The 24,966-nt window shown below is 34.1% G+C and overlaps 2 protein-coding genes across 2 annotated transcripts; one reads left to right on the top strand and one right to left on the bottom strand.

The window, feature by feature from the left end:
* Positions 1-538: 538 nt before the first annotated feature.
* Positions 539-6,287, bottom strand: LOC18046760 (tubulin-folding cofactor B). Its single transcript, XM_006442008.2, has 9 exons — positions 5,960-6,287; positions 5,225-5,721; positions 4,991-5,142; positions 4,773-4,891; positions 4,551-4,612; positions 4,346-4,387; positions 2,967-3,100; positions 2,600-2,669; positions 539-950 (listed from the first exon to the last, which is right to left on the bottom strand). Exons 2-9 carry the CDS (start codon positions 5,327-5,329, stop codon positions 903-905), a joined length of 732 nt encoding a protein of 243 aa, XP_006442071.1. The 5' UTR covers positions 5,330-5,721; positions 5,960-6,287; the 3' UTR covers positions 539-902.
* Positions 6,288-6,887: 600 nt separating this feature from the next.
* On the top strand, positions 6,888-15,478 carry LOC18046759 (translation initiation factor eIF-2B subunit epsilon). Its single transcript, XM_006442005.2, has 15 exons — positions 6,888-7,327; positions 7,496-7,726; positions 7,898-8,212; positions 8,533-8,640; positions 9,308-9,497; positions 9,687-9,949; positions 10,319-10,448; positions 11,280-11,350; positions 11,725-11,979; positions 12,060-12,136; positions 12,961-13,052; positions 13,359-13,441; positions 14,086-14,157; positions 14,468-14,593; positions 15,267-15,478. The coding sequence occupies exons 1-15, from the start codon at positions 7,175-7,177 to the stop codon at positions 15,297-15,299; spliced, it is 2,199 nt and encodes a 732-aa protein (XP_006442068.1). The 5' UTR covers positions 6,888-7,174; the 3' UTR covers positions 15,300-15,478.
* The last annotated feature ends 9,488 nt before the right edge of the window (positions 15,479-24,966 follow it).

Genomic DNA, 24,966 nt, shown 5'->3' with positions numbered 1-24,966 from the left:
ACAGGGGTAAATTTAAAAATAATTAAATTTAGTTGAAAAGTAAAACTAGAGAGAGATAAAGTGGAGGTCAAATATCACCAATCAAACAAAATTAAAAAAAAGTTCTAAAAAATTTTGGATTTTCAAATTTGGGTCATTACGCTAGCAATCCAGCACCCACAAAAACTATTTTCATAAGAGTTAACTAAAATTACACTCCAACATCCCCATGGCACAACTAAAACATATAGTGCTTCTATTAATGTTATTTCAATCGCTTTGTGGTGTCTTTCCACGGACTCACAATTCAGCTAGAAGCGATTGCAATACAGCATCATCTCATGAATGTTTGGAAAAATAGATTTTCCTGTATGACTTTTCATGGTTACTTGCAAGTAGTAGATTTTGAATTTTAATTCATCAGAAGGCACAAATTAGGAACAGAATCTGCATCCATCTCAACTCCAAAAATATACCCCTAAATTTCCGGCGGTACAAGCAGTGAATAAAACTCTTCCGTCATCTGTGAGCGTGATCTTGCATCATGGTATCAATCATAGATTCATAATAACACATCACCTAGGTCTTTTAAAGGATTACTCATCAGCCATTATACTTCATGAATTCAGTCTTAAAGGTTGCAATGCCATCATTCTTTCATCTCTTTCCATATTACTTAACGAAAGTAATAAAATAGAAGGAAAAGAGAACATAGCATTCAACCGTTGTAGAATGAAGTTCAAAAGTTTCAGATTTTCGCTGTCATGCAAATTCTCACATTTCTTTCCCTCATCCAGAAATTGTTACAATAAAACCACATGTTAAACGGGAAAAAAAGAATAAAAAACTCATTGCTGTATGGTTGTCAACACTTTAAATGAAGAAAACATGCAGCAGTACCCTTTTCATAACATGTTGACAGTTTATATTTCATCCTCTTCAAAGGGATCTCGTTCAGGATAGTCACCGACCTGGAAACATAAGATAGTAATGCCAATCAAGTTGACGAATAATCAATCAATAGAATTAACACAAAACCAAGGAACCCAACCCCTCAACAGTCAGCAAATCTTGGTTTTTATGGGCATCAAAATGAAATTAAACCTAGCAGAAGAAGTTTTAAAGGGCTAGGAATCTCTGCTCTGAGTGGGCAAATTGCACAAAAATCTAGTTGAAAAACAAATAAATAAATTAATTAAATTTAAATGATTTTGGCACACGAAAGAATGCAGCCAAGAGCTTCCTAATTGTTTTTGAAGTTTTTTGTTCATCATAAACAGATATGACTTTCTCTTAGTGTTCATTTTATAACAGCACTGCAGCATAACCGTAAACAAAAAGTGGAACTATCTAGTTGACATATGTCACTATCAAAAGTTCGTCTCCACCATCAAACTCAGGAAACATCAAGTAAGCCATAAAAGATCAGAGAAACAGGTCAATTTATTAGATTCCAATAAATTTAATTGGTTTCCTACAATGAACTTTCTGAATACAGCGCTTCATCAATGGACACAATGGTTTAATATCTGTCCACCTTTTGTCTCTCTCTTTGTCCCAAACATTACAGTTTTTCTTTCATCCACGAATTAGAAATATGTGGCTATCAGCTTTAACACTTTCATAACAGCTGTACAAATACTATAACCTACTAAGTCACACAAGCATTTAGGTGTGTTGAGGGAGAGTATGAGCAGCCAAGTGCAAACCAAATTCATGAATAAAGAACATTGCCTTGGTTCAGATCCAGATTAGAGTTAATACGCTACTCAAGCTCTAACAAACTAAACAATCAAGAAATTTGTACACATACTTGTCCTATTCCTATGTTTTCGGAGGCCTTACCCTCAAATAAGTTTGATGGAGTAGAATAATCTCGTTGATTCCCAAAACAAAAAACACCACGACACTCATTAAGACAGAGATAGCAGGATTAAATCTCAAAGAATGATACTCAACCATTGATAGAAAGACTAATGACACACACAACCATTAGTTAATCAAGATTTAAATTTCTTTACGTTTTATGTGCATCATTAATGACACCAGAAACATCTAGTTAATCAAGATTTACATTACAAACCAAACAGATATGAGGATGAATTTCTTAATTATACAGCAAATAATCCTCTAAACTTTAAATACAATCAAAAGGAAGCCTGATTTTTTAACTGCATTGAGAAGGGCAGGAATCAACAATATATTTTTTCATCTTGGTTCCCATGCAAATTGAATCAGGTGAGATAGGCCACAAGGATCAGTCTTGAATTGAAAATGTTAACGAAAAACATATGAAAAGAAGGCAGCTAAGAAAAGAAGGCAGGAACGGTGAAGGATGAAGTAATCCCAATGCAATGAACGGCAGAGAAAACAACAAATTTCATTCATCACTTAAATCATTGATACCATATCGTCTCAACATTGGATCCTAAACTTTCCCTCTCAAAATCCTGAGTGGTACATCACATTTCTTTCAAACTGAGCATGCATTGAAAGATTTAATTATCATCTATTCTACCTAAAAATGATGAAATGCTCAACACAAGATCGGAATATGAACATCATTGGCATGCAGGATTTCCACTATGGAAGCGTCATGAAATATAGTTTGCAGACAAACCTTTACTTTGTCTGGTCTAACCATTGCACCATGAAGTGGCGGACACTCAAAGTAGCGGACTCCTTTCACGCTGCAACATGACCAAGAAGATTATAATTTATGAAATTGCACCACATAAGAAAAATATATGAACAGAAGAGTTCAATCATTTCAGCCAGAAAATGTGAATAAAATATTGAAAATCTCCATGTCCTTCCATATCTGCCCATGCAAGAAGGTGTCTAACAAAATTAGGACTTCACACATTTATTAAATTCATATTCTTCATTATTAGAAAGAAGATTTTCACACTTGCCATTTAGTATATACAATAACACATTGCAATTTCCAGAAACCATAAGGTAAATAAGAAATACAGTTTACTTACATTCCATTGTGTTTTCCCAATGGTTCATCATATTGAATTCCAACCCAAAAACCAGGTGCAATTGATTCTGCTTGACCGACATATTTGACAACCCCTCTTTTTGCCCCTGGATCTACTTCACATCTGTCTCCTACCTTAAACATTTAGTATTTGGAGAAATAGAATATTAAATTATGGTAAAAAGGTACAGATAAGAACGGTCAATAGATGTTTTACGCAATAAAAAACTGTGGAAAACTACAATGCACAACTCCGGGTATCAAAGCAAGATAAAAGTTGACAGACTAGATATATAATGTGCCTCTATATGCATTTAGCAGTTAAAACCTTTCCTCTAAAGATTTCAAGTAAATATCAGTTACAAGCCACAGCTAGTCACTAACCCAACACATTTATCCAAGGTAACATCAATTGTTTGGTAGGAATATAATCATGGGAGGAAAAAAAGTTTTACAGCTGTTAGCCCTTAGAGTAACTACATTCAAAAGTGAAAATGCTACTAGCCTGGAAAATATTATGATTTGTAATTGTAGGCATTGTATTATCATTTTTTTTTGGTTTCGAGTGTGCAGGTTTGCAACAATTGAAGTGGTATGCATAAATTCTGAGAGAAAACAAAGAAACAATTAATAAGTATACAGATTCTTGGACCAAAAAAAAAAGAAAAAAAAAGAACATCGACGACATCAAGTTATTGCAGCTCGTTATACAATTTCTGTCTCTACAGCAACAAGGATGTGCAATAGTAGGATATTGATTCCATTTGATCAAGTGTTGGCATCCGCCGCTACAAATTTAAGAAGGTAAAAAATGGTGGTTCAATAGGTCCAAGACCTTCAAAATCAAATACAGCTAACTTTGAGAGCTAGGTTTTAGCATTCATCAGAGGATCAAAGATGTTATTTTTCACATCAAATGAATTTCGAGTTCACATATTTGTTGTAATGCTATAATCTTTTTACATACCTTGAAATTAAAAAAAAAAACCATAATAATTCCATGAAAAGTACCAGTTTGCCTCTAGGATTTTCAAGTTGTTTCTACTTTTGATAAAGAAAGAAAGTACAAATGTAGCAGATATGTCTATCCAAAAGCAAGAAAAGCATTACAATTGTAATATTGAGAAGCTATGCTACCAATGAAAAGAATGAGGGGCCGATTTACAAAGACACAGAAACACAGACAAGGATTGGCTGGACTTAAAAATTTTACTTACTATAAAGCTAGCATTTGTCTTCTCTCACTTTTACCATCATGATTTATCATCAAAATCATTTCAAACAAATTTTGCAGGCCTCATTTTTTGAAATTAACTTCCACCAGCAGTTATATTAATTTGAGACACCTTGTTAAAGTAAAAATGAACAGAGTTAACTCACCGTAATATTTGAGCAGAGGTCTTCCATGTAGTTGTTTGATAACTGTTAATGAAAGTAACAAAACAAGAAAGATCAAGACTTACTAATATTATATTTTACAATTTTAGTTCATGATATTTGCCAAGACACCCTGATGCAATTAATTAATTGTACTGATCTTCTACATTATTGTAAAGAAAAAAATCCTGAAGTATGAGAGACATACCTTATTCTCAACAGCTGAAGGATTTTGACTCAGCACTTTCTCCTTGAATTTTCTAAATGTACCTGAATAAAAAAGAAGCCAGAATTGTCCAACAAATGCGGTTTTCCACATAAGTACAATCTCAAAAACTAGTCAATAACAAAAATAAAAATCTTCAGTACTAACTTATAATCTATATAGCAAGTGCTATATTCTCCTTAAGCTGATTTTGGTAGAACTTACCATCACGTTTGCTATATTCTTCTTCGGAAATCGTATATTTCTCTACAAGTGAAGTGTCTTCAAGCCAGCCACCAGACGTCACTGATGAGGGATCAAGATCGATAACATGTAACCGATACCTTTTTATTGACATGAGATTGAGATGTATTAGCCAATGAAAAATCAATGAAACAAAAATGTGGGCATACAGTAATGGCAAAGCATCATATCAAACTAACCCTTGGAGTGGAGAGTAAAAACCAAGGGGTCTGGAATTATCAGTTAAAGCAGCAACTTTAGTGTTGGTATCATCATAAAGCTCAAGGGACATTGAATTAACAGAAGTACCGCATTTTCTCCACAACTTGTCTTTCACAGATTCCACACTCATCTATTGAATTTGAACATAAATTTAAATTAGAAAATAAGAAATAAAAGTTAATAAATGTAGATAGATAATTGATAGTCGAGACCTGTAGTGGGAAGCGAACGTCAGCAGAGAAACTTTTGAGGTTAGAGTGAGTCACACGTAACAGGACCGACTCATCGCCCTCAATCTGCTGCAACCGTGATGCCATCAATAATCAATATGATTATGAATTTGAATCTCTGCTTCGTTTTTCTTTTTCGGGTTTTTATGCAAATTATAAAATCAACTGCGTTCTTGTAGAGACACTGTGGTGTGGTCCAACGGAGGTCAAGTTAGTCCAATTGAACAGATCAGCAAGAGTATTTAGGTCATTTGAAAGCCAAAATTAAAATCAAATGTTTTGATTCAGGCAAATAAAGGGGTGGGCGACGGTCGGTTTGGTTTCGGAGAAAACTGAAAATTTTCGGTTCAGTTTGGTTCGAAAATTTCGAAAACTGAATAACTCTGAAATAAAATAATAATCGAACCGGAACAAATGGTTCGTTCAGTTCGATAACGGATCGGAGTAGCGGTTCAACAATTCACGCGGGGATCTCCTCCCTGCAACAACAAATATATATTTTTTCACCATTTTCATTAACTAAACATAAAAAATTTACAGCAAATATATATATTCTCCATGCATAATTACGTTGCAAAAACAGCTATCGGCAAAAATGGGTGTGTATAAAAACAAAAACAAAATCATATTGCAGGGTGATTTTGATCAATTAAGAGAATGCACAGCAATTAAAATTATAAAATGAAACCAAATTAAAGTGCCAGCGAGCTGCAATACTCAATAAGGGGCTTAGAGAGCTCAGTGACCGGTGACCACAATAGAGTCAATAATCTTGAAGGAAGCTGCAGCGGCAGTGACCACAACAGAGCCAGAAGGAAGCGGCAACAGCAGTGGACTTGAAGGAATCAGCGATGGCTGCTAGAACGTGCAGCCAGAAGGAAGCTAAGACAGTTATTGGGAAGCGGCAGCAAAGCTAGAAGGAATCGGCAGCGGCAGCAAAGCCAGAAGGAAGCGGCACCGAAGCGTCAAAGGTTTTGTGTTTGACAGCGGCAAGAACTCGGCAAATTGTTGAAACTATATATATAGATATCATTTCGAAATTACAAAAATGCTATTGACATCGGTTCGACTTTGATTCTACTTGAATCGGAAATCGAACCGATTGGTTCGATTTGGTTTCAATTAAATCATTCGATTTCTAAAATAGAATGTACCGGATCGAAATAAAAAACCGAACCGAACTGATTTCTGTCCGTTCCTAATTAGAGTTTCTTTCTAGTTGTGGCAATCTGACCCGATTCGTAACTCCTGTACTTCACAAATGATTGGAGGCTTTCGGATTTTATAATCATAATCCATTTGGAAATTAAAGAAACTGATCCGATCGGAATAAATCTACACCCAAACGGATTATGAGTTGAATTAAAAAAATAAAATAAAAAAGTACTGTAAATCTCCCGCTCATCGTAAATCTAAACACAATAATTAATTACCACCATATATCAAAATCTTTTTAAATTATTATTTTACTGTGTTTTCCCTTCTCTTAACAGCCCTACTAAAATTTCTGTCACCACTCATCGCTATTATTTCGTCAATCGTGGTAAATTTCTTATTTTTTTCTAATTTTATCAATTTTAATACCCGTCAGTATCAGAATACCACGGTCAGTATTAAAGATACATCCCGAGAATAACCAACTCCTACCGAACCGGCTCGTTCGGGTCGGACGGATCAGTTCGGGTTTTCATTAAAACCTGGCCCAAAATAGAAACTTGCTGGGTCCACGTTTTACAGAAGATTTAAGCTTCAACCTTGGAAGGGTTTTCAACAAAATTATTTCTTCTGCTCCACTGAACTTGTTTGGTTTTCATCTCTTCACCCTTATACAGCTTCTTGTTAAACCAAACCAGTAGGAAAGAGGAGGAGGAGAAAACAAAACAAAACAAAACAAAACAAAACAAAACAAAAAATAGAAAATTAAAAAAAAAGATGGGTGCACAGAAGAAGCGCGCGGCTGCGGCTACCGCTGCAGCTAGGGTCTCAGAGGACCCAGATGATTTGGCTCGCCAGCCATTGCAAGCAATTCTCTTAGCTGATAGTTTCACTACCAAATTTAGACCCATCACTCTCGAACGCCCCAAGGTACTCACTCTTTCTGTATGTTTTATATCTTGTGTGCTTTCAATTGTGTTTGCTGGATTGCCCACTTGTTTCAATTCTGTTAAAACCAACCGTCTGGATTAGCTTTGATCAGTTTTTTTTTTTTTTTAGCCTATAATGTTATTAGTTTTTTTTTTCTTTTTTCTGAAGGTATTGCTACCGTTAGTGAACGTTCCGATGATAAATTACACATTGGCATGGTTGGAAGCTGCGGGGGTTGCGGAGGTTTTTGTCTTCTGCTGTGCTCACTCAAAGCAAGTGATTGATTATTTGGAGAATTCTGAGTGGTTTTCCCAACCTAATTTTACAGTGAAGACAATAGAGTCTCATAATATTATTAGTGCTGGGGATGCTTTGCGCTTGATTTATGAGCAAAATGTGGTATGTTTATCTCACCGCTTGCCGCATTACAGTTTTCATAACATGTAAAATACTCTTTCCCAGGCTCTTGTTGATATTGCATGTTTGTTGAAGTTAGGTTCATTTTCTTGCTTGAAGCTTGCTACTTGTTATACTCTGACAATCTGTTTTCTTGTTGTTTTGTCTTTTAAGATACATGGAGATTTTGTTCTCATTAGTGGAGATACAGTAAGCAACATGTTGCTTACACAGGCGCTGCAAGAACATAAAGAGAGAAAGAAGAAAGATAATAATGCCGTAATGACCATGATTATTAAAAAGTCAAAACCTTCACCAATCACTCATCAATCTAGACTTGGTACCGATGAGCTTTTTATGGCAATAGATCCTAATACAAAGCAGTTGCTGTATTATGAGGATAAGGCAGACCATTCAAAAGGGACCATATGTCTTGATAAAATGTTGTTGGCTGAAAATCCTTCCATTTCTCTGCACAATGACAAGCAGGTTCATCCCTTACCGCTTACTTCCAATTTCTCCATTTATAGCTCGGATTTACTCCTTAATATTTTTTTTTAAAGGTTAATGCAATTTTTGTTCTGATCACAAATGGATCAATTTTAAGAATTAATGAAATGATCTGATGCTCATAAGTTCTTACCGTCAATGGATTTTGGTTTGCAATAATTTGATACAGTAAATTTCATGTTTTCCTATTTCTCTTCTTATTCCTTTTTGACATTTTCTGTAGACTGATGATTGTGATTTACTGTGTGCAATAATTGTTCTATCACTGATTTATTTACTTCAAAAAAATTTTGTTGCAGGATTGCTATATTGACATTTGTTCTCCAGAAGTGCTCAGCCTTTTCACAGATAATTTTGATTATCAACATCTTCGCCGTCATTTTGTTAAGGGGCTGCTTCTTGATGATGTGGGTATTAGTTTCTACATGTTTTTTCACCATGCAATTTCAAGTACTTTTGTGAGTACCTGCTTGTATATACTTGGTTAATCTTTATTGAAGAAAGCTGACCAGGAAAATTATGTTAAACATTATCCAAGCACATACGTAATGCACACAGTACATGGAATAGTGGTCACGAGCCAAGTGATTCATGACCATCCGCTCGAACTGTGAAAAGCATCCTATTTCATCTTAACTCCAAATACGGTTAAGAATTTCTTGCTGATTTGCATAACTTTGAAATTGAAATGCCTTTACAATGCATATTTTTATCTTGCTTAGACTTTAGCTGATATTGAAGTTTTCTTGACATGAATTAGCTGAAGCTGCAGGATGACTGTGCATTGATTTTATTTTCTCTTAGAAAAATAATTATACATACCCATATACATAAACGGCTATGTACCTTGGCATGTTTAGAAGAGATATTCTAATTTAAAATATATCAATATAGCTTTTTTTTTTTTCTTTCTTTTGTGGCATTGATGGTATTGAAGTTTTGGCATTGAAAATTGTTTTAGAATTGTTTTAATAGTCTTATTTTTCTACATATATGTTTGGATGCACTTAGATGTATATCTTTCTGGTACTACTGGTTCTTTTGGTTTTAAGCTACAACTGTTGATGCTATCAGATTATGGGCTACAAAATATTCACTCATGAAATCCACTCAAGTTATGCGGCTAGGATTGATAACTACCGAAGCTATGATATTGTAAGCAAGGACATAATTCAAAGGTGGACATATCCTTATGTTCCTGATGTAAAGTTCTGTGGAAATCGTGCTACTAAACTTGAGAGACGGGGAATGTATCGAGCATCGGGTAAGTTTTGTGATTTAATTACTGTGTGACTCACATATTTGATTGTAAGAAACTCCTAACCAATCTTATTATTTGATATGTAGATTTTGTCTTTCAATATTATTTGTTCCTATTCCTTTCTGTACATATTATGTTTGAGATCTATCGAAATTTCTACTAAATGCCGTTGTTTCACTGCATTTAATTCAGAAATAGAACAATCGCGTTCTGCACAAGTTGGTTCATTTACTGTTATTGGATGTGGCACCAAAATTGGAAGCAACAGTAAAATTTCTGATTCAGTTATTGGGGAAGGTTGTACTATTGGATCAAATGTACTAATAGAAGGTTCCTACTTATGGGATAATGTCATCATTGAAGATGGCTGTGAGTTAAGGCATGTGATAGTATGCGATGGCGTGATAATGAAGGCAGGAGCTGTTTTGAAACCCGGTGTAGTTTTATCTTTCAAGGTATGTGTCCTTTTATTTATATCACACCTTAACTGAAATACCAAAAACTCTCATTTCATTGTGTTGGAAATTTTCTTGTTTTATGCTTTGAAGATGTATGATTCAGAATTAGCACATATTTAACTTCAAAAGCATCTTACAGGTATTTTATGCTAGTGCCTATTTTCCTTTCCAGAGCTCTATTTTCCTTTTCATTATGTTTTTGTGTCTACTTTTATTCATTGGGAGGGCCTTTGCCTGGCCTACAGAGACATTATAAGCATATATATTAAATTTTTTCCTCTTTACACATGCCTTTCTTTAGAATTTGCATAATTTGAAGTTCAAAATTGTTGTGAAATGGTATCTCTTAACATATTTCCCTTCCAGGTTGTAATTGGAGAACGTTTTGTTGTTCCTGCATACTCAAAAGTTTCCTTACTTCAACAGCCAACCGTCCATGATAGTGATGAGGAACTTGAGTATGCTGACAATAGCAGTGGGACGGTGGAATTTTCATGTATGTCTGTATGCTTTGACCTTCTATTATTCACTTTCATAGAGATGTTTCTTTATTATTGTCAAAATGAGGCCTCTGTTTAGTTGTAAAATATCCTGGCAATCTCTTTTTATAAGTCTTGTTCTATTTCAAATGTTCGTGTATTTAGTTTTTGTGTGAAATATTTTAGAAAGGAGACAATCAAGCAAAGTAATTAATCAATTATGGTGAAGAGTGAAGAAATGGAATCTTTTGCTTCTGTCGCTATTTTTTTGTGTCAAAAGCAGTATTATATTGTCAAATAAATAGTATATTGTTGATCTATTATTGTGGATTTTGCTGCTTTCTATTATTTTTATAAGATATTTAGTGACTTCAATTTTGTTTATGATCTTTGGAAACTTAAATTTGCAATTCCAAAGGAGTTTTCATGCCTGTGAACTGATGATTATTTATTTATTTTAAGTTTATTTAGTTTTAGGGCTTTGCACCTCTTGCACCTATTTTATGTGAAAACATTTTGATTTTAATGATATGCAACATTTTACTTTCTGAAAACTTGAAAAGAAATTAATGGCCCTGATATATTTTTTTTCTTACTCTGATAATTGAAAAATGAGCAATATGCTTTATAGTTGGTTTTATGAAGTGATCTTAGAAATACTATAGAGTAAGTGCTGGTTGAAATTATAGGTCATTGACAGTTACTACGTGCGTCTTTAAATGATTTTTGTTGCATTATTTTATTTTATTTTATATTTTATTTTTGCTTCTCTTTTTGAATTTTTTTGTGCACAATGATGAGATACTACTTATATGCCCCATCTCCTTACTGACTTGTCTGATGTTCAGCAATTCAAGGTACGGCGGATCAGTCAAATGGCGAGATGACATCTGAATCATCTGAGGCTCATAAACCTAAGGTACTTATTTGGTTTTCTTATTGTCCTTGAACTACTGTTACCAAGCTTAATTGTGTTACATACGCCTAGACATTTATCTGTTGCTTCTGTGCTATATTTCTCAATAATTTTTTTAAACTGTCTGACTATTTGGATAGTACTAATTGTGTTTGTAAACAAACAAAATTGTTGTTGTCACATCTGTTTCTTTTTGGTGATGGACATTCACATGAGAACAATATATGGAATTGGATGTGCAGTGGTAAAGATGATTAATTGCGCAAGTGGAGAGTTTATAAACCAAAATTTTAGTTATTTCTCGTCACGGTTTGCCAGAATCAAAATGCAATTATAACTTAATTGATTCTGTGTGTCCTGTGTCCTGGGTTTGTCAGCTTGGTACTGGCGGGGTTGGTTACATTTGGTCTATCTGTGAAGGGGGGCAGGAGGAGGAATGGAGGCATTCAGTTGCCCCCATTCCTGAAGATAAACTCGCTGAGCTCTCTGAAGCAATGGATGATGATCAGGAATTAGTAACTCAAGACCGCACTGCTCTCTCAACTTCGGGAGAGTTGATATCTGACAGTAATGCTTCTGAAGGTGATGATAATGAAGACTCTAAAGATGATTCTGTCTATTTCGAGAAAGAGGTAAGCTATAGATCAACTAGAACTGATCATCAATAAAAACAATCAACAGTGCTCCTTGACTTATTGGTCAAATATGATAGGTTGAAGCAACATTTTTAAGAGCTGTTGAGGAAAATGTGAAAGTGGACCATGTTATCTTAGAAGTCAACTCACTTCGGTATGTCGGATCTCTGCTTCTTTTTCTTTTTCTTTTTTTTCGTTCTCTTTTTGATGATAAGAGTCGTTTTGACCTTACTTTGTGTGGTATGAAACTGATCGTTTTAAGGGTGATGTGTTAGTTTTATTTATTTATTTATTTTATTTTAAAGAGGATCATTGGATTTCACCCGTTCCCTCCTAATGAGGCTCGAAGGTTTTTTTCTTCCTGATTGTTGATAGTTCAATAGTCCTCTTTTTTTTTTTAAGAAGTAAACCTCTTTGGAAACTGCAATGCAATGTTTTGAGCATCTTCCTTTGGTGATCTTGTTATATATTTTATGGTCCGAACACATTTTGTATTTTTTTCTTCAGTATCTTTGGTGCCTGTCTGACTGTGAACAAAAAAATGTGCATAACATTAAGTAAAGAGGGTGAGGAAAAAAGAAGGATAATTGGAAATGAACAGATGACAATAGACGGAAGAAAAGACAAGGGGTTGTTGAATTTATTTAATCAGTTGAACCATGCAAAAAAATTCAAGGCCTCTTTCTATTAGCGGGACCTATATGCCAAAAAAAAAAAGGAAAAAACAGATTCAAGTAGAATAAATAATATTTCAAAATTTTGAAACACAGAAATATCCTAAACCAATGAAATGTTGACACATAAGCCCTACGCTTTATGCCTCTGTTCGATGAAAGTGCTTAGGTTTTTATGCTCTTCTCTATGTGCCAGAATTGCTTTGACTTTATTTTTTGTTTCAGTGCATATTGTATATTCAGTGAAGAATAGTTGCTCGGTCTTATACTGTATAACTAATCCAAATGCCCCTTCTCGCATCAGGCTGTCCTACAATATGACTTCTGCAGACTGTGCTGGAGCTGTATTCTACTCCATGATGAAATTGGCCGTAAAAACTCCACATAGTTCAGCCAGTAAGTATTTATAATGCTGATGATTCTTTATTTGGTTTATATAGATTTATTCAGTTGAGCAGTATTTTGTGTAATAATGATCTTGATATACTTAATACTTTCTTCACTTAGAGAATCATTTTAAAAGCTAATTGATACGTCTAGAGCCTAGTTGCGGTTCCTCCTTTTTTTTTTCCCTGGTTCTTGGTTTTATTACTCTACTTTTGATGCAAGGGATTGCTTATATGTTAGCAGTTGGTTTACTTTCTCTTTATCCGTCACCTTTTTCCATGGTTGCATCCAATGCTTATCCTATCTACCTCTCAGGTGAATTGCAACAAAATACAGCTAATATAATAACAACTTGGCAAAAGCTTCTGAAGTCTTATCTACTGGAAATTGATGAGGAGGTTTGTACCATTGATCTTGATAGCAATTATATATGTATTTTTTCTTTACTTGTGAACTGAACAATTTTCAGTTGCTAAAAGCCTCCAATCTTAAAAACTCTTAGAAGTCCGATTTTTCCTTTTATCCATTTATCTTATTAGCCTTTTTTGGAAGCTTATTCTTTTGGGTCCTTATTTCGCATCTTTATTGTATTAATTTTATTTTTATTTTTCTGAAGAGCATAACATTTATCCTGTTAGGTGATGCTCAATTCAGCCTTGATTCCATGTTTCCAATCTGTAGAGTTCTTTCTTAATTGCTTGCTGTGGTTCTAGCACATTTTTAACTATGAACTTCCTTTTCAGATACATATTGTGTACATTGTAGGCTTCCTAGTTAAGTCTGCCTTGCATTGATAATCCTCAATAAAAAGTTGGTTATATAACTTGCTGTTCTGTTCTTGCCATGCTTGTGTTTTTGTGATAATCTTTTCCATACCCGGGTGGTTCATGTAAATATCTAAGATTTGGGGAGACAGGTAATTTACTTTTGTATCTCCTTCCAGAGTTTAAATTATGGTTCTTACAGGATACGATTCTTTATTTGGTTGAATTAAGAGCTAAAATAAGAACATTATGGTTTTCTTGAATGTTGAAATTTGCAGATTGAAATCATCCTGAAATTTGAAGAAATGTGTCTGGAATCTGCTAAGGAGTTCTCTCCATTATTTGCACGGGTATGTTTGTTAGTCTTTGATTGTGATGATCTAACTAGATGTTAAACTCATTGAATAAAATATGTTAAATCATTCACTCAACTCTTGACTATGATAATTTAGGGGACTTATCTTTTATGGATCAAATTAGGAAGGAATCATTTACTCAACGTTATACTGAGCAGAATGAGATTATTGGTGGGTTGGGGGCAGTAGTATATAAATAGAGTCGACAATGAAAAATATAAAATATTTGTTTACTGTGTTTCCTACCTTTTTCCTGGCTGTGATGAATGACCGTGATCTGCATTTTGCTCCTGCTGATCTACAGATTTTGCATATTCTGTATGATAAAGACATTTTACAAGAAGATGCTATTTTAAGGTGGGCTGATGAGAAAGAAGGGGCTGATGAATCAGATAAAGTTTTTGTTAGGCAATCAGAAAAGTTCGTCCAAGTAAGAATTAATTTAATCTTCTCTGTTTATGCTATGCTTTTGCAATTTTATCATGTCCTTTCTTATATACTTTCCCGAGCAAATTTATATTTCGAGCCCATGGTGGGAAAAGAAATGCAAGATTCTGATGAGGCGAGAAATTGATACACAATCTAATCGAACAACAAGTCTTAGCACATATGCGGGACTTCTGATAAGAAACTAAAAGATTTCATAGTGATAAAGATTTAAAACAGAGATATGGAACTTAAAAGTCAATCACAAGGTCTTCTATGGTAGTGTAATGTATGCATGTATACTCAACAAAATTAGCGAGTTGACTCTCAGAAACAAATTTGTACATATATCTAGAGTCATTACTGGTTCAGAACACTTGGAATGAGTTTCCTATTATATGGCCATTGTTTGGTAGGATTCAGGTAACAAGAGAAGAGATGGAAAAATATTGAGTCACCTAAGAAAATTTATGATCAATTTTTTTCTTTTCCTTAGTAGTTGAGAAATGGAGTTTCCGTCTTTTTGCCTCTGTTCCAATTTTCATTTGTCCTTCCGTTTTGATAAGTTTTCACTCATTAAGCTTAGCCATGGAATATTTGGTTTGTTTATTGTGCTTTTCTCGCTGATTAAAGAATTTAGGCATCATTGTATTTAAGACGTTTGGCTTTTGTTGCAGTGGCTGAGGGAGGCATCTGAAGAAGAAGATTGAAAAGTAGTTTTGTCATTCAGCGAGCTGCATTATTGGCTAGGAAACGAGATTTTGTCAATGGTCTTGGTCTTTATTGTTGTGATATATCCGTACTAAATTTTTCATGAGGAAATGACTTTGGTTTTGTAACATACACACATTGTGAATGAATTGAAGAAATGAAAGGGCTAATTTTCATTTTTCTTTGTACAATAAAAAGTTATGATAGACGGCAATAAATGATTAAAATTTATTGCTATGGATTGTATTTAGAAGACTCAAAAGTGATTTTTAAAAAGTCATTTTGAAAAGTTAAATTTAATTTTGATATTTGATAAATTTTTTTAGAGATCACTTTAGACAAAATCACCCATAGGTTTTGAAAAGTATGGAAGGAATTGTTTTTTAAAATTTAATTTTAGACTTAATAAAATTTCATATATATGTTATAAAAATTCAAAATTATTCTTATTAATTAAAAAAATCACGCCAATCTATCTAATACAATTCCACGATCAAATCAAATATGTACAGTTAGCGATGTTTTATTGGTTGTCTACACATCACCACGGTCACCAAGTTATTAATCCATTTAATATATATATATATATATATATATATATATATATATATATATATATATATAAAAGGTGATCTTCTTCATCAATTACAAAATCAAACCTACGCAAATGATGAAGCGACATTGCTTGCCTGCACACAAGAAACATCACCAGGATTTAAGCAATGAAAAATAACACAAAAAAGGAAAAGAATCCTTTCCAGTTGAATTTTTATAACTAAATTAAACATGTGCGCTTGATGAAGTCATATTGCTTCCCTGCACACAACCAACATCACCAACTTTTAAGCAATTTAATGAAAAAGAACAAAAAAAAAATTCTTTTCAATTAAATTTTCATAATTAACTTAAACCTATGCACTTGATGTAGTCCTATTGTTTCCCTACACAACATCAAAATCAATATTTGTTAACTTCACTCATTGAAATTAAAAAAAAAAAATTAAACTGACATTCAAATTATACTATTGTGATTCTTGTGGTTTTTGGAAAATTGGGGTAGCCCCTTTTGTTGTGCTCAAGCCATTTGCAAGTATTACATTCGATGGTAAGCCTTATACTAGTTGGTTTGGCCTCACTAGGTTCTTTTGTTCTTTTGGGCCTACCAACTAGAACTTCTATGTCAGGTGAAGGTTCAACTTCCACTTCAGGCCGCGCACACTAATCAGGAACTGGATTTTATACCCTATATGTGTCATCATAAAAAATTCCTTGGTCAGATAGTGATGCACATAATCGTCAGGTTATCCTACCTTATGAAGAATAGTAGCCATTTCATGTTTGTAAGGCAATCCATTAACTTGCCAAATCCCACTTTTGCACATACTCTGTAATATGTACCAGAAAGTTTCTACAACTAGCTTGACAACATTCCAACAACTCTTCTCCACTTCCAAAGACCCTAATTCTTCTTACTTCATTTGAAAATTGGTTTAGTCTCTCTTTAGCATATGGTGTCAAATAGTCTTGTAAATTTTCCCCTTGTTGATATTTTTCCAACATTCTCACCATTAGCTGTCTTTGAATACACTCAAAATGATTAGGACAGGCTTGGCCCTAATCTCATCTACCCACTTGTTAAAAGATTCGGTCATGTTTTTTGTAACATAGTCAAATTTCATATGGTGATCAAACTTGCTTTTTGACCACTGTGTAGCTGGTATTTTTCTCAACCATTCACAACAATTTTGATCTTTAGCTCTAATTCAACACATTGCCCTTTCAAAGTCATATTGATTTGTAGCCCTACAAGCTTTTCAGAACAACCTCATGACATTCAAACCAAGAAACCTACATTTCAAATAAGCAAAGATATGTCTAGCACAATATCTAGTACTAGCATTAGGCTAGTATTTTTCAAGTCCCCATAAATGACCTTTTTTCTATCATTAATAATGGTCACAGGCCTATGATCATCAAGCCCAATGAATTCATTGAGCAAAGAACAAAAAATAACCTCAACTGGCATAGTTCTCCGCATGATATATGCAAAAAGCCAATGGAAAAATTCTAATGTTAGCATCTAATGCAACAACAGATAACAATACTCCATTGTATAGGCCCTTCAAGTGACATCCATCCAATTGTAGGTAAAATCTGCACCCAATTACATATCTATTTTAAGTGCAAGAAATGACCAAAGAAACAAAAAAAAAAACCTTTGAAAAACTGGGCTATTTGACATTGGCCTATCATCCTTCACCTTAGCACAAGCACCTATATCCATTTTCATTAAAATGTGAGCATATTTCAAAAGCTTCCATAGCAAGCAACATGGTCAACACCAAGGTTTTCTAGAGCAATTTTTGTTTTTGGGTTGTGCTGTGTAGTTTTTATTTGTCACATTTAATCCTATATTTATCTTTCAACTCGCTCATTATAACATTTAAATCAACTCCTGAGTTTTTTTTTTATAAGAAATAAGAACTTTCTTTCATTCAAACGAGGTGAATACATTCAAATTTCTATTAGAAATGAACCCAACCAAACAACAATTTCTAAGTAATCACAAGCTAATTTAGCCAAAAAGCGGGAAATCGCATTACAAGATCTCGGGATATGTTCAAATTTAACATTGCGGAGGTCCTTAATTTTATCTTGGATCTCTATTATAACCCAATAAATCTCATTGTTGCTGCCCTTCATTTTGTTAACTAAGTCAGCCACCATTTGAGAGTTAGTTTCAATAATCAAAATAGGCTAAACCTGCATTCTCGGCCACCTATAACCGCCATCTTATTGCTTCTCCTTTTGCATATGATACATCCCCATAGAACCTTGAAGTATTAACAGTAGCAGCTATGACATTCCTAGCTGAATCTATAATCATAACTCCTAAGCCTAATAGTTGTTTCTTACTATTTATGGTAGCATCAACATTCACCTTAAACCATTTTTGCAGTGGAGGTTTCTATATTTTGGTTTTGTTCTCCTCTTTATCAGCTCTATGAATCTGCCCTAATGGTCTTATTCTCTGATAGGCTTCTAATAATGCCTCTGCCTTTGCCATTGACATCTGAGGATTAAGTTTCTTTGCTTCAAACATGTATTTATTCCTTGCTTTCCAAATAGTCCAGCAAGTAATAGCCCTCAAAATTTGTTCTGCTTATTTTCTTTGCTAAGTCTTGAAAGACAGTAAACATATATGGGCCTGCTAAGCTTTTAAAACGTTCTGCAAAGTTGGTTAGTCTACAAGTTTTTTGGGCTGCCTTACATTCCATCAGGGCGTGAAATATGTTCTCAAACTTGTTACCATAAATCTGGCAAAAAGGCTCATGCAACACTTGTTTTCTCTATACGTTCACAGCAATTGGCAGTAATTTTTGAGTAGCTTTCCATAAAAAGGTCTTATTTTTTTTCTAGAATATTGAGAGTCCAAATTACCTTCCATTGATTGCTTTTGTTCGTTGAGCTGCTCGAAATGTCTGGAAACTTAATTTACGAGCTATATGATAACCGCTTTTGACAGAGTATTCTCCTTTCTTGTCATAATGCCAAAGCACTTGATCACTGCAATGATTTTTGGGTAAAGGAATATTCATAATTGCATTTGCACCTTCCTTCATAAATTATTCATAAAGCAAGGCTTTTTTTTCACTAATTATCATTATCTATTAGCTCGGAGACTATAGCTTCACTTGGGAAAGTTGGAAAGGAAATTGGTTTAGAAGTAATTGGTCTAGGAATCCAATTATCTTTATAAACAATCACTTGAACACCTCCACCAATCCGCCATATGTAGCATTTGAAGATAATCTCTCTACCCCACAAAATGCTCTTCTAAATAAAAGAAGGGTTTGAACCCAAAGTAGCTTCCATAAATTTTCCTTGCTTAAAGTATTTGGCTTGTAATACTTTAGCTACAAGTGATTTGGGGTTCTGGATAATCCTCTACCCATGCTTTGCTACCAACACTTGATTAAAACTAGAGAAGTCCCTGAAACCCAATCCATTATGGTTTTTGGCTTGACTCAACTTATACCAGCTAACCCAATGTATATTACGTTTATCTTCTTTGCTTCCCTCATAGTATCTTGCAATAGCTCTGTGAATGTCATTACAAATGCCCACTGGTATTTTAAAGACACTTATAGCATAGGTTAGCACAACTTGTGCTACTGCTTTGATAAGCACTTCTTTACTCCCACTGGAAAAATATTTATGCTCCCAACTTGAAATTTTGCTCAGGATCTTCAGTTTTATTTAATTAAACAAGGATTTCTTTTTTCTCCCAATCATAGAAGGTAGCCCCAAATACTTTTCATGCTTTGAAACTACCTTGAACTTGATTAAGTTCTTAATGGCCGATATTTGATCATCTTTCATATTGCTGCTGAAGAACATTGGCGATTTGTCAAAGTTAAAGATCTGCCCTGAAGCCATACATAGTAATCAAACATAGCTTTGAGATGTGTACAATCCTCCACTGAAGCTCTTACAAAAATAAAGTTGTCATCAGCGAACAACAGATGGGAAATAGTGATATTGTTGCCAAATTTCAGCCCATGTATCAGTCTCTAATTTTCAGCTTGTATCAGAAGATTGGAGAAAAAAATGTTGTGGTTATACAACCCATTATTAGATCCACCCATCTTTTTGAAAAGCCTAGTTTTAACATTGTTTTTTTCGAGGAATTGTCACTCCACCCTATTATAAGTTTTGCTTATGTCAAGCTTTAAAGCCACTAACCCATTTTGTTTCCCCTTACTATATCTAATTTTATGCAAACATACATACCCAATTATGATATTATTAGTTTAGTCTATCGGGAATGAAGGCACTTTGTGTTGGGATATAACATGCTGAAGGATATGTTTAAATCAATTAGCTATAATTTTTGTAACAATCCTATATAACACATTGTATAAGCTAATGGGTCTAAAATCAATGACTTTTGTAGGTTTTCCTATGTTTGGAATTAGAGCAATGTAGGTGTGATTTAAGGGAGCAATGATACCTTTCTCGTTAAGAATATGCAAGCAAATGCTGATAACTCCCATTTTGACTGATTGCCAATGCTTTTGAAGGAAGACTGCACATAGTCCATCGGGGTCCTGGGGCTTTAGTGGGGCACATTTGATCTAGGGCTTCTGTTATATCCTCCTCTGTAAAAGGTTGTTCAAGCTTGTCATTTATTGCAGTGCTAACTTTTGGATTCAATCTTTACACAACAGCTTCTAATTGATCTTGCTTTGGGTTCGAGGAAGAGAATAAATTTACAAAGTATCCACAAAACTGCCTTTCCACCTTTTCATCATCTTCAATCCATTTTCCTTTATTATTCTCAATACCCCATATCTTGTTCTTTCGTTTCCTTAATGATGCTTTTGAATGAAAGAATTTGGTGTTTTTATCTCTTTCCTTAAGCCAGTCCGCTCTCGAATGATGCTTCCAATATATTTCTTCTTCAAGCAAAAAGCTGTGGATTTGCCTTTCAACCTTTTTAATTTCCTTCTCACTGTCATCCTACTTATGCACTTCGTTAAGCCTTTCAAGCTTATTTATCAGCATCTGAATTTTCTTTTTTCTGCCACTGAATTCATCTTTACTCCATTTTTTTATCTGAGCTAAAGACTCTCTTGTAGTTTTCTCAAACAATTGAACCACATTATTTCCAAACCAGTTGTCGTGACTAGACCGCTCTGTTTTGATGATCTCTTTACAAGCTTCGTAGAAACTCTATATATCTTCGTAATAAGTCCTCGAAAAAGTTTTTCTATAATTTAAACCATTATTTCTTTTCTAAACTTCCATCAATATAAGATTATGGTCAGAGCCCCAATTCACCAGATTAGTTGCTACTGAATCCTAAAAAATGATCTGTCCAATCTTTACTGCAAAGGAATTTTTCTAGTTTCTCCTCAATGAAATATGGCACAAATCTCCGATTAGACCAAGTGTAAGGATGGCCTTGACTCCCCATATCAATCAAATTACAATCCTGAATAACTTTTTCAAACTCGCTAACAACTTTTAAATCTCTATTGTTACCACCATTTTTCTCATGCAAATGAAGAATCTTATTAAAATCACCAATATAGAGCCAAGTAGTAGATAATAACCGTGCTAACCTTCTGATCAAAGTCTAGGTATGCCTTTTTTTAGCCACCTCTAGATGTCCGTAAATTCCAGTACACCTAACCCATTTCCTTTATCAGTTTGTGCTTCAGCATCAATATGACGGCTGCTGAAAGAAATAATATTGATATTGATTTCTGAGTTCCACACCAAAGCTAATCCTCCACTCTTTCCTTTACTACTGACTGCGAAACAACAATCAAACTTCAATGATTTGCTAATTTTGTTCATTTGCACAGACATCAATTTGGTTTCACACAAAAATACAATTGGAGGTTTGTGCAATTAGAGAATGGTTTTAAGTGCTAAGAACGTCTGGTCATTCCCCATCTTCCAGACATTCCAGATGAGGATCCTCATGGCTCTTAGTGGGGCTGGCCACCACGTCTACCGATAAGTCATTTGTTGGGGTTGTAGCATCTTGCTTCTTTACATTTGCATTCTCTAGCTCAATTTGATTTTTGTTGAAGGTGTGCTACAGTGTAAGTGTATCGTTGTTGCTGCAATTGGGTTGTCTACTCTTGTTTTCTTACAGTTTGGGCTTCTCTAAGAGATTTTTTCACCAGGCTGTTTGGAAGCTCCCAGCTTATTTTTATTCCACTGTTATTGGTCATTTCCTTAGCCTGTAATTTCCACTTCATGTGTTTGGTCTTCACTTGGCTCACAACTAGCCCATTATCAACTTCCTCATCAGAGCTTGCATGGGCTATGTTGTGCTTTTTCTTGAATTTTTTTCTACATCCAGCAACTCTAATTTGCCACTTGCATCACATTTTTTTCCCACTCGTTTTGCTTTTCTGCTCTTGTATTTAACTTCCCATCTTGCTTTTGCATCTATTGTTTACCTTGGTTATCTGAAGCACCATCCCTATTCTATTGTTTACCTTGGTTACCAAATAAAGCTCATGACACATGTTGAGACTTCACCTTCAACCCAAGCTTGAAAGAAAATTAGCTACTCATAATTGAACTAGGGGCAAAAAAAAAATTTATTAAAATACAAGATGGAGAGGGAATTACAGAAAATGGAGTACAAAAATGGATTCAGAGATATCAAATTAGGGGGGGAGAGCCCCCTTTTTATAGATACATTGAGTAAATCATGGCCATCGGATCGAAAACATTTCGGACGCTCAGGATTGCGCCACGTCATTAGTCAACAGTACGCGGTTTGACCACGCGGGTGAACAGTAACACGGTTTGACCCGGCTTGAATAGTGACGCGGTTTGGTTGAAAATAATCATGTGTAATGCATGTACCGTACGCGAGATTTTTGGTCTACTGATATGCTGCCACGTCATCGATCAACAATGCATAAGAATTTTAGTCCAACAGGATCGTGACACCTCATCAATCAATGCCACATCATCGGTCAATGCCACATCATCGGTCAATGCCACGTCATCGATTCGTCTATGTGAACAGTGTCATGAACAGTAACGTAGACAATACCGTACATGTGAATAGTACCGTACATGTGAACAGTGCCATTTTTTCCTTTTATTCTCCTCCTAAGGTTTTCGACCGTTCTGATTTCAAAAGTGATGTCCATTTTGTCATCTGATCTCTCGTTCATTGTGAAATGACTATGATGCCCCTAAAATATATAAAACACTTAATTATTATACAACACACATAATTAAATGACAAGAAGTTTAAATACATAAAAGTAAAAGTGTTAATAAAACTTGAAGTGTAAAATGACGATTTTCTCCTTTATAAATATATATTTTCTAACACTCAACACACCCCCCAACCAGCTTATTACTAGTCCCTAGCAAATAAAGAGAAAACAAAATTCAAATCCAATTTTTTTTTTTAACAATCATGTTTATTCAATCAGACTAATGATAGTAATCAAATAAAAGTATAAGCATTATCTCCAGTCTAAAGAAACATCGCACCCACATCAACCCCAAAATCTCACTGAAAGTAGTGACACTCTCACAAAGAAATTAAACCCAATAAAAATAGTCACTCCAATGAATGGTAATTGAGAGAAAATAATAAAGAAATGATATCACATGCTCTCACCAAGATGAAAGAAATATGCCATCAGCTTAGAAATAATATGTTCTCAGGTCAAATAAAAATGCTAGTCAACTCAATTTATTTATTTTTATTATTTATTTTTTTATGCACCACTACATCTTTTTATCCCATATAACAAGCTTCTACTTCAAACTATAGTTCCCTAAAATCAAGAAGGACTTTTATTAGGACGTAACATAGGGTAGGGACGTGGCTAACAAAGGAGGGAAATAAGAAAAACAAAGTGTATGTTTGAGAAAAATGCAAAGATTTTTGTTTTTTTTTTGGAAGTTGCAAGGTGGATTTCACCTATTATTGTTATTTTTTTTCTATTTTTTTAAACAACAATTTTTTTTTTGCTTTTGTTTGGCACAACGTCACTGAACAAAATAATTATTTACATTTGTCTCAAACATAAATAGGTGATAGAACTTATAAGATATCAGGTAATACTCCAAATCGGAGTGGGTCAAGATGATAAGTTGACAAAGAAAATGTTTTTTTTTTGTTTTAAGGCTCAAAAGGGTTAATTATGGATATTTCACAAAAGGGATGACTAGAAAGGTTCAAACGAATCAAAGATGACAATTCTATCATTTTTTAGGGCTCTAAAGAATCTTCCATATCTACTAGTTAGATGGGCCTCCAGATGTAGCAACACACATTTTTTTTTAAATAATTTTACGACAACCTTTTTTTAAGGGTTAACTCAAAAGAAATCTAGAGATCATGTATAAAATAATAAAATGCTAAGCTGTATAAAGAATTGGCAAAAATGTTACTCTCCAAGAAAAATGATAGGCTCAAAAACTCACTTGGTACTTATTATGACATGTTCATTCCTTCAAGCAACTCATATTTGTCTCCGACATCAACATGTAAAGTAGCAAACATAGCATAACATCACTTAAGACCAAAGATAATACAAATACTAAAATTTAAAATTAATCATGTCATCCAATGTTAAAACAAATCACGCAATTTTTTTTTTAAACAACATTCTACTCCCCAACCTAGTGTAAACATAAAAGGAAAATATGCATGCAGAAATGTGAAAATGATGCAGAAAAACTAATTAGAAAAGTTACACTTAAAATGATAGAAAAAGAAATATTTTTTTTTAACTAAGAAGATGGGTTTCTAGAGGCGCTACACTCCATATTCAGCCATCTTCGACTCAAAAAAAAAATTTGGAAAGTGTATATTTATAAAGGAGAAATCAAAAAGATGGAAAATGATTGTAAAAAAAATTAATAAAGAAAAATAAAATATCTAAATTTTTTTTAACGAAGAAGATGCGTTCCTAGAGTAACTACACTCCATATTCAGTCATCTTCAACACAAAAAGTTAGCAACAGTTAGTTTCTACAACAAAAAATTAGTAAAAACTTAACCAAGATTCCACAATTGTCGACTATTCCCTCCCCCCAACCAAAACGAAACATTGTCCTCAATGTTTTAAAGGAAAGAAGTAGAGTTTAGAAGACATCACCTGAGTG

This window comes from Citrus clementina, unplaced genomic scaffold (genome assembly GCF_000493195.1).
Source record: "Citrus clementina cultivar Clemenules unplaced genomic scaffold, Citrus_clementina_v1.0 scaffold_3, whole genome shotgun sequence".
Lineage (NCBI taxonomy): Eukaryota > Viridiplantae > Streptophyta > Magnoliopsida > Sapindales > Rutaceae > Citrus > Citrus x clementina.
This window is presented reverse-complemented; position numbering and strand designations above follow the sequence as displayed.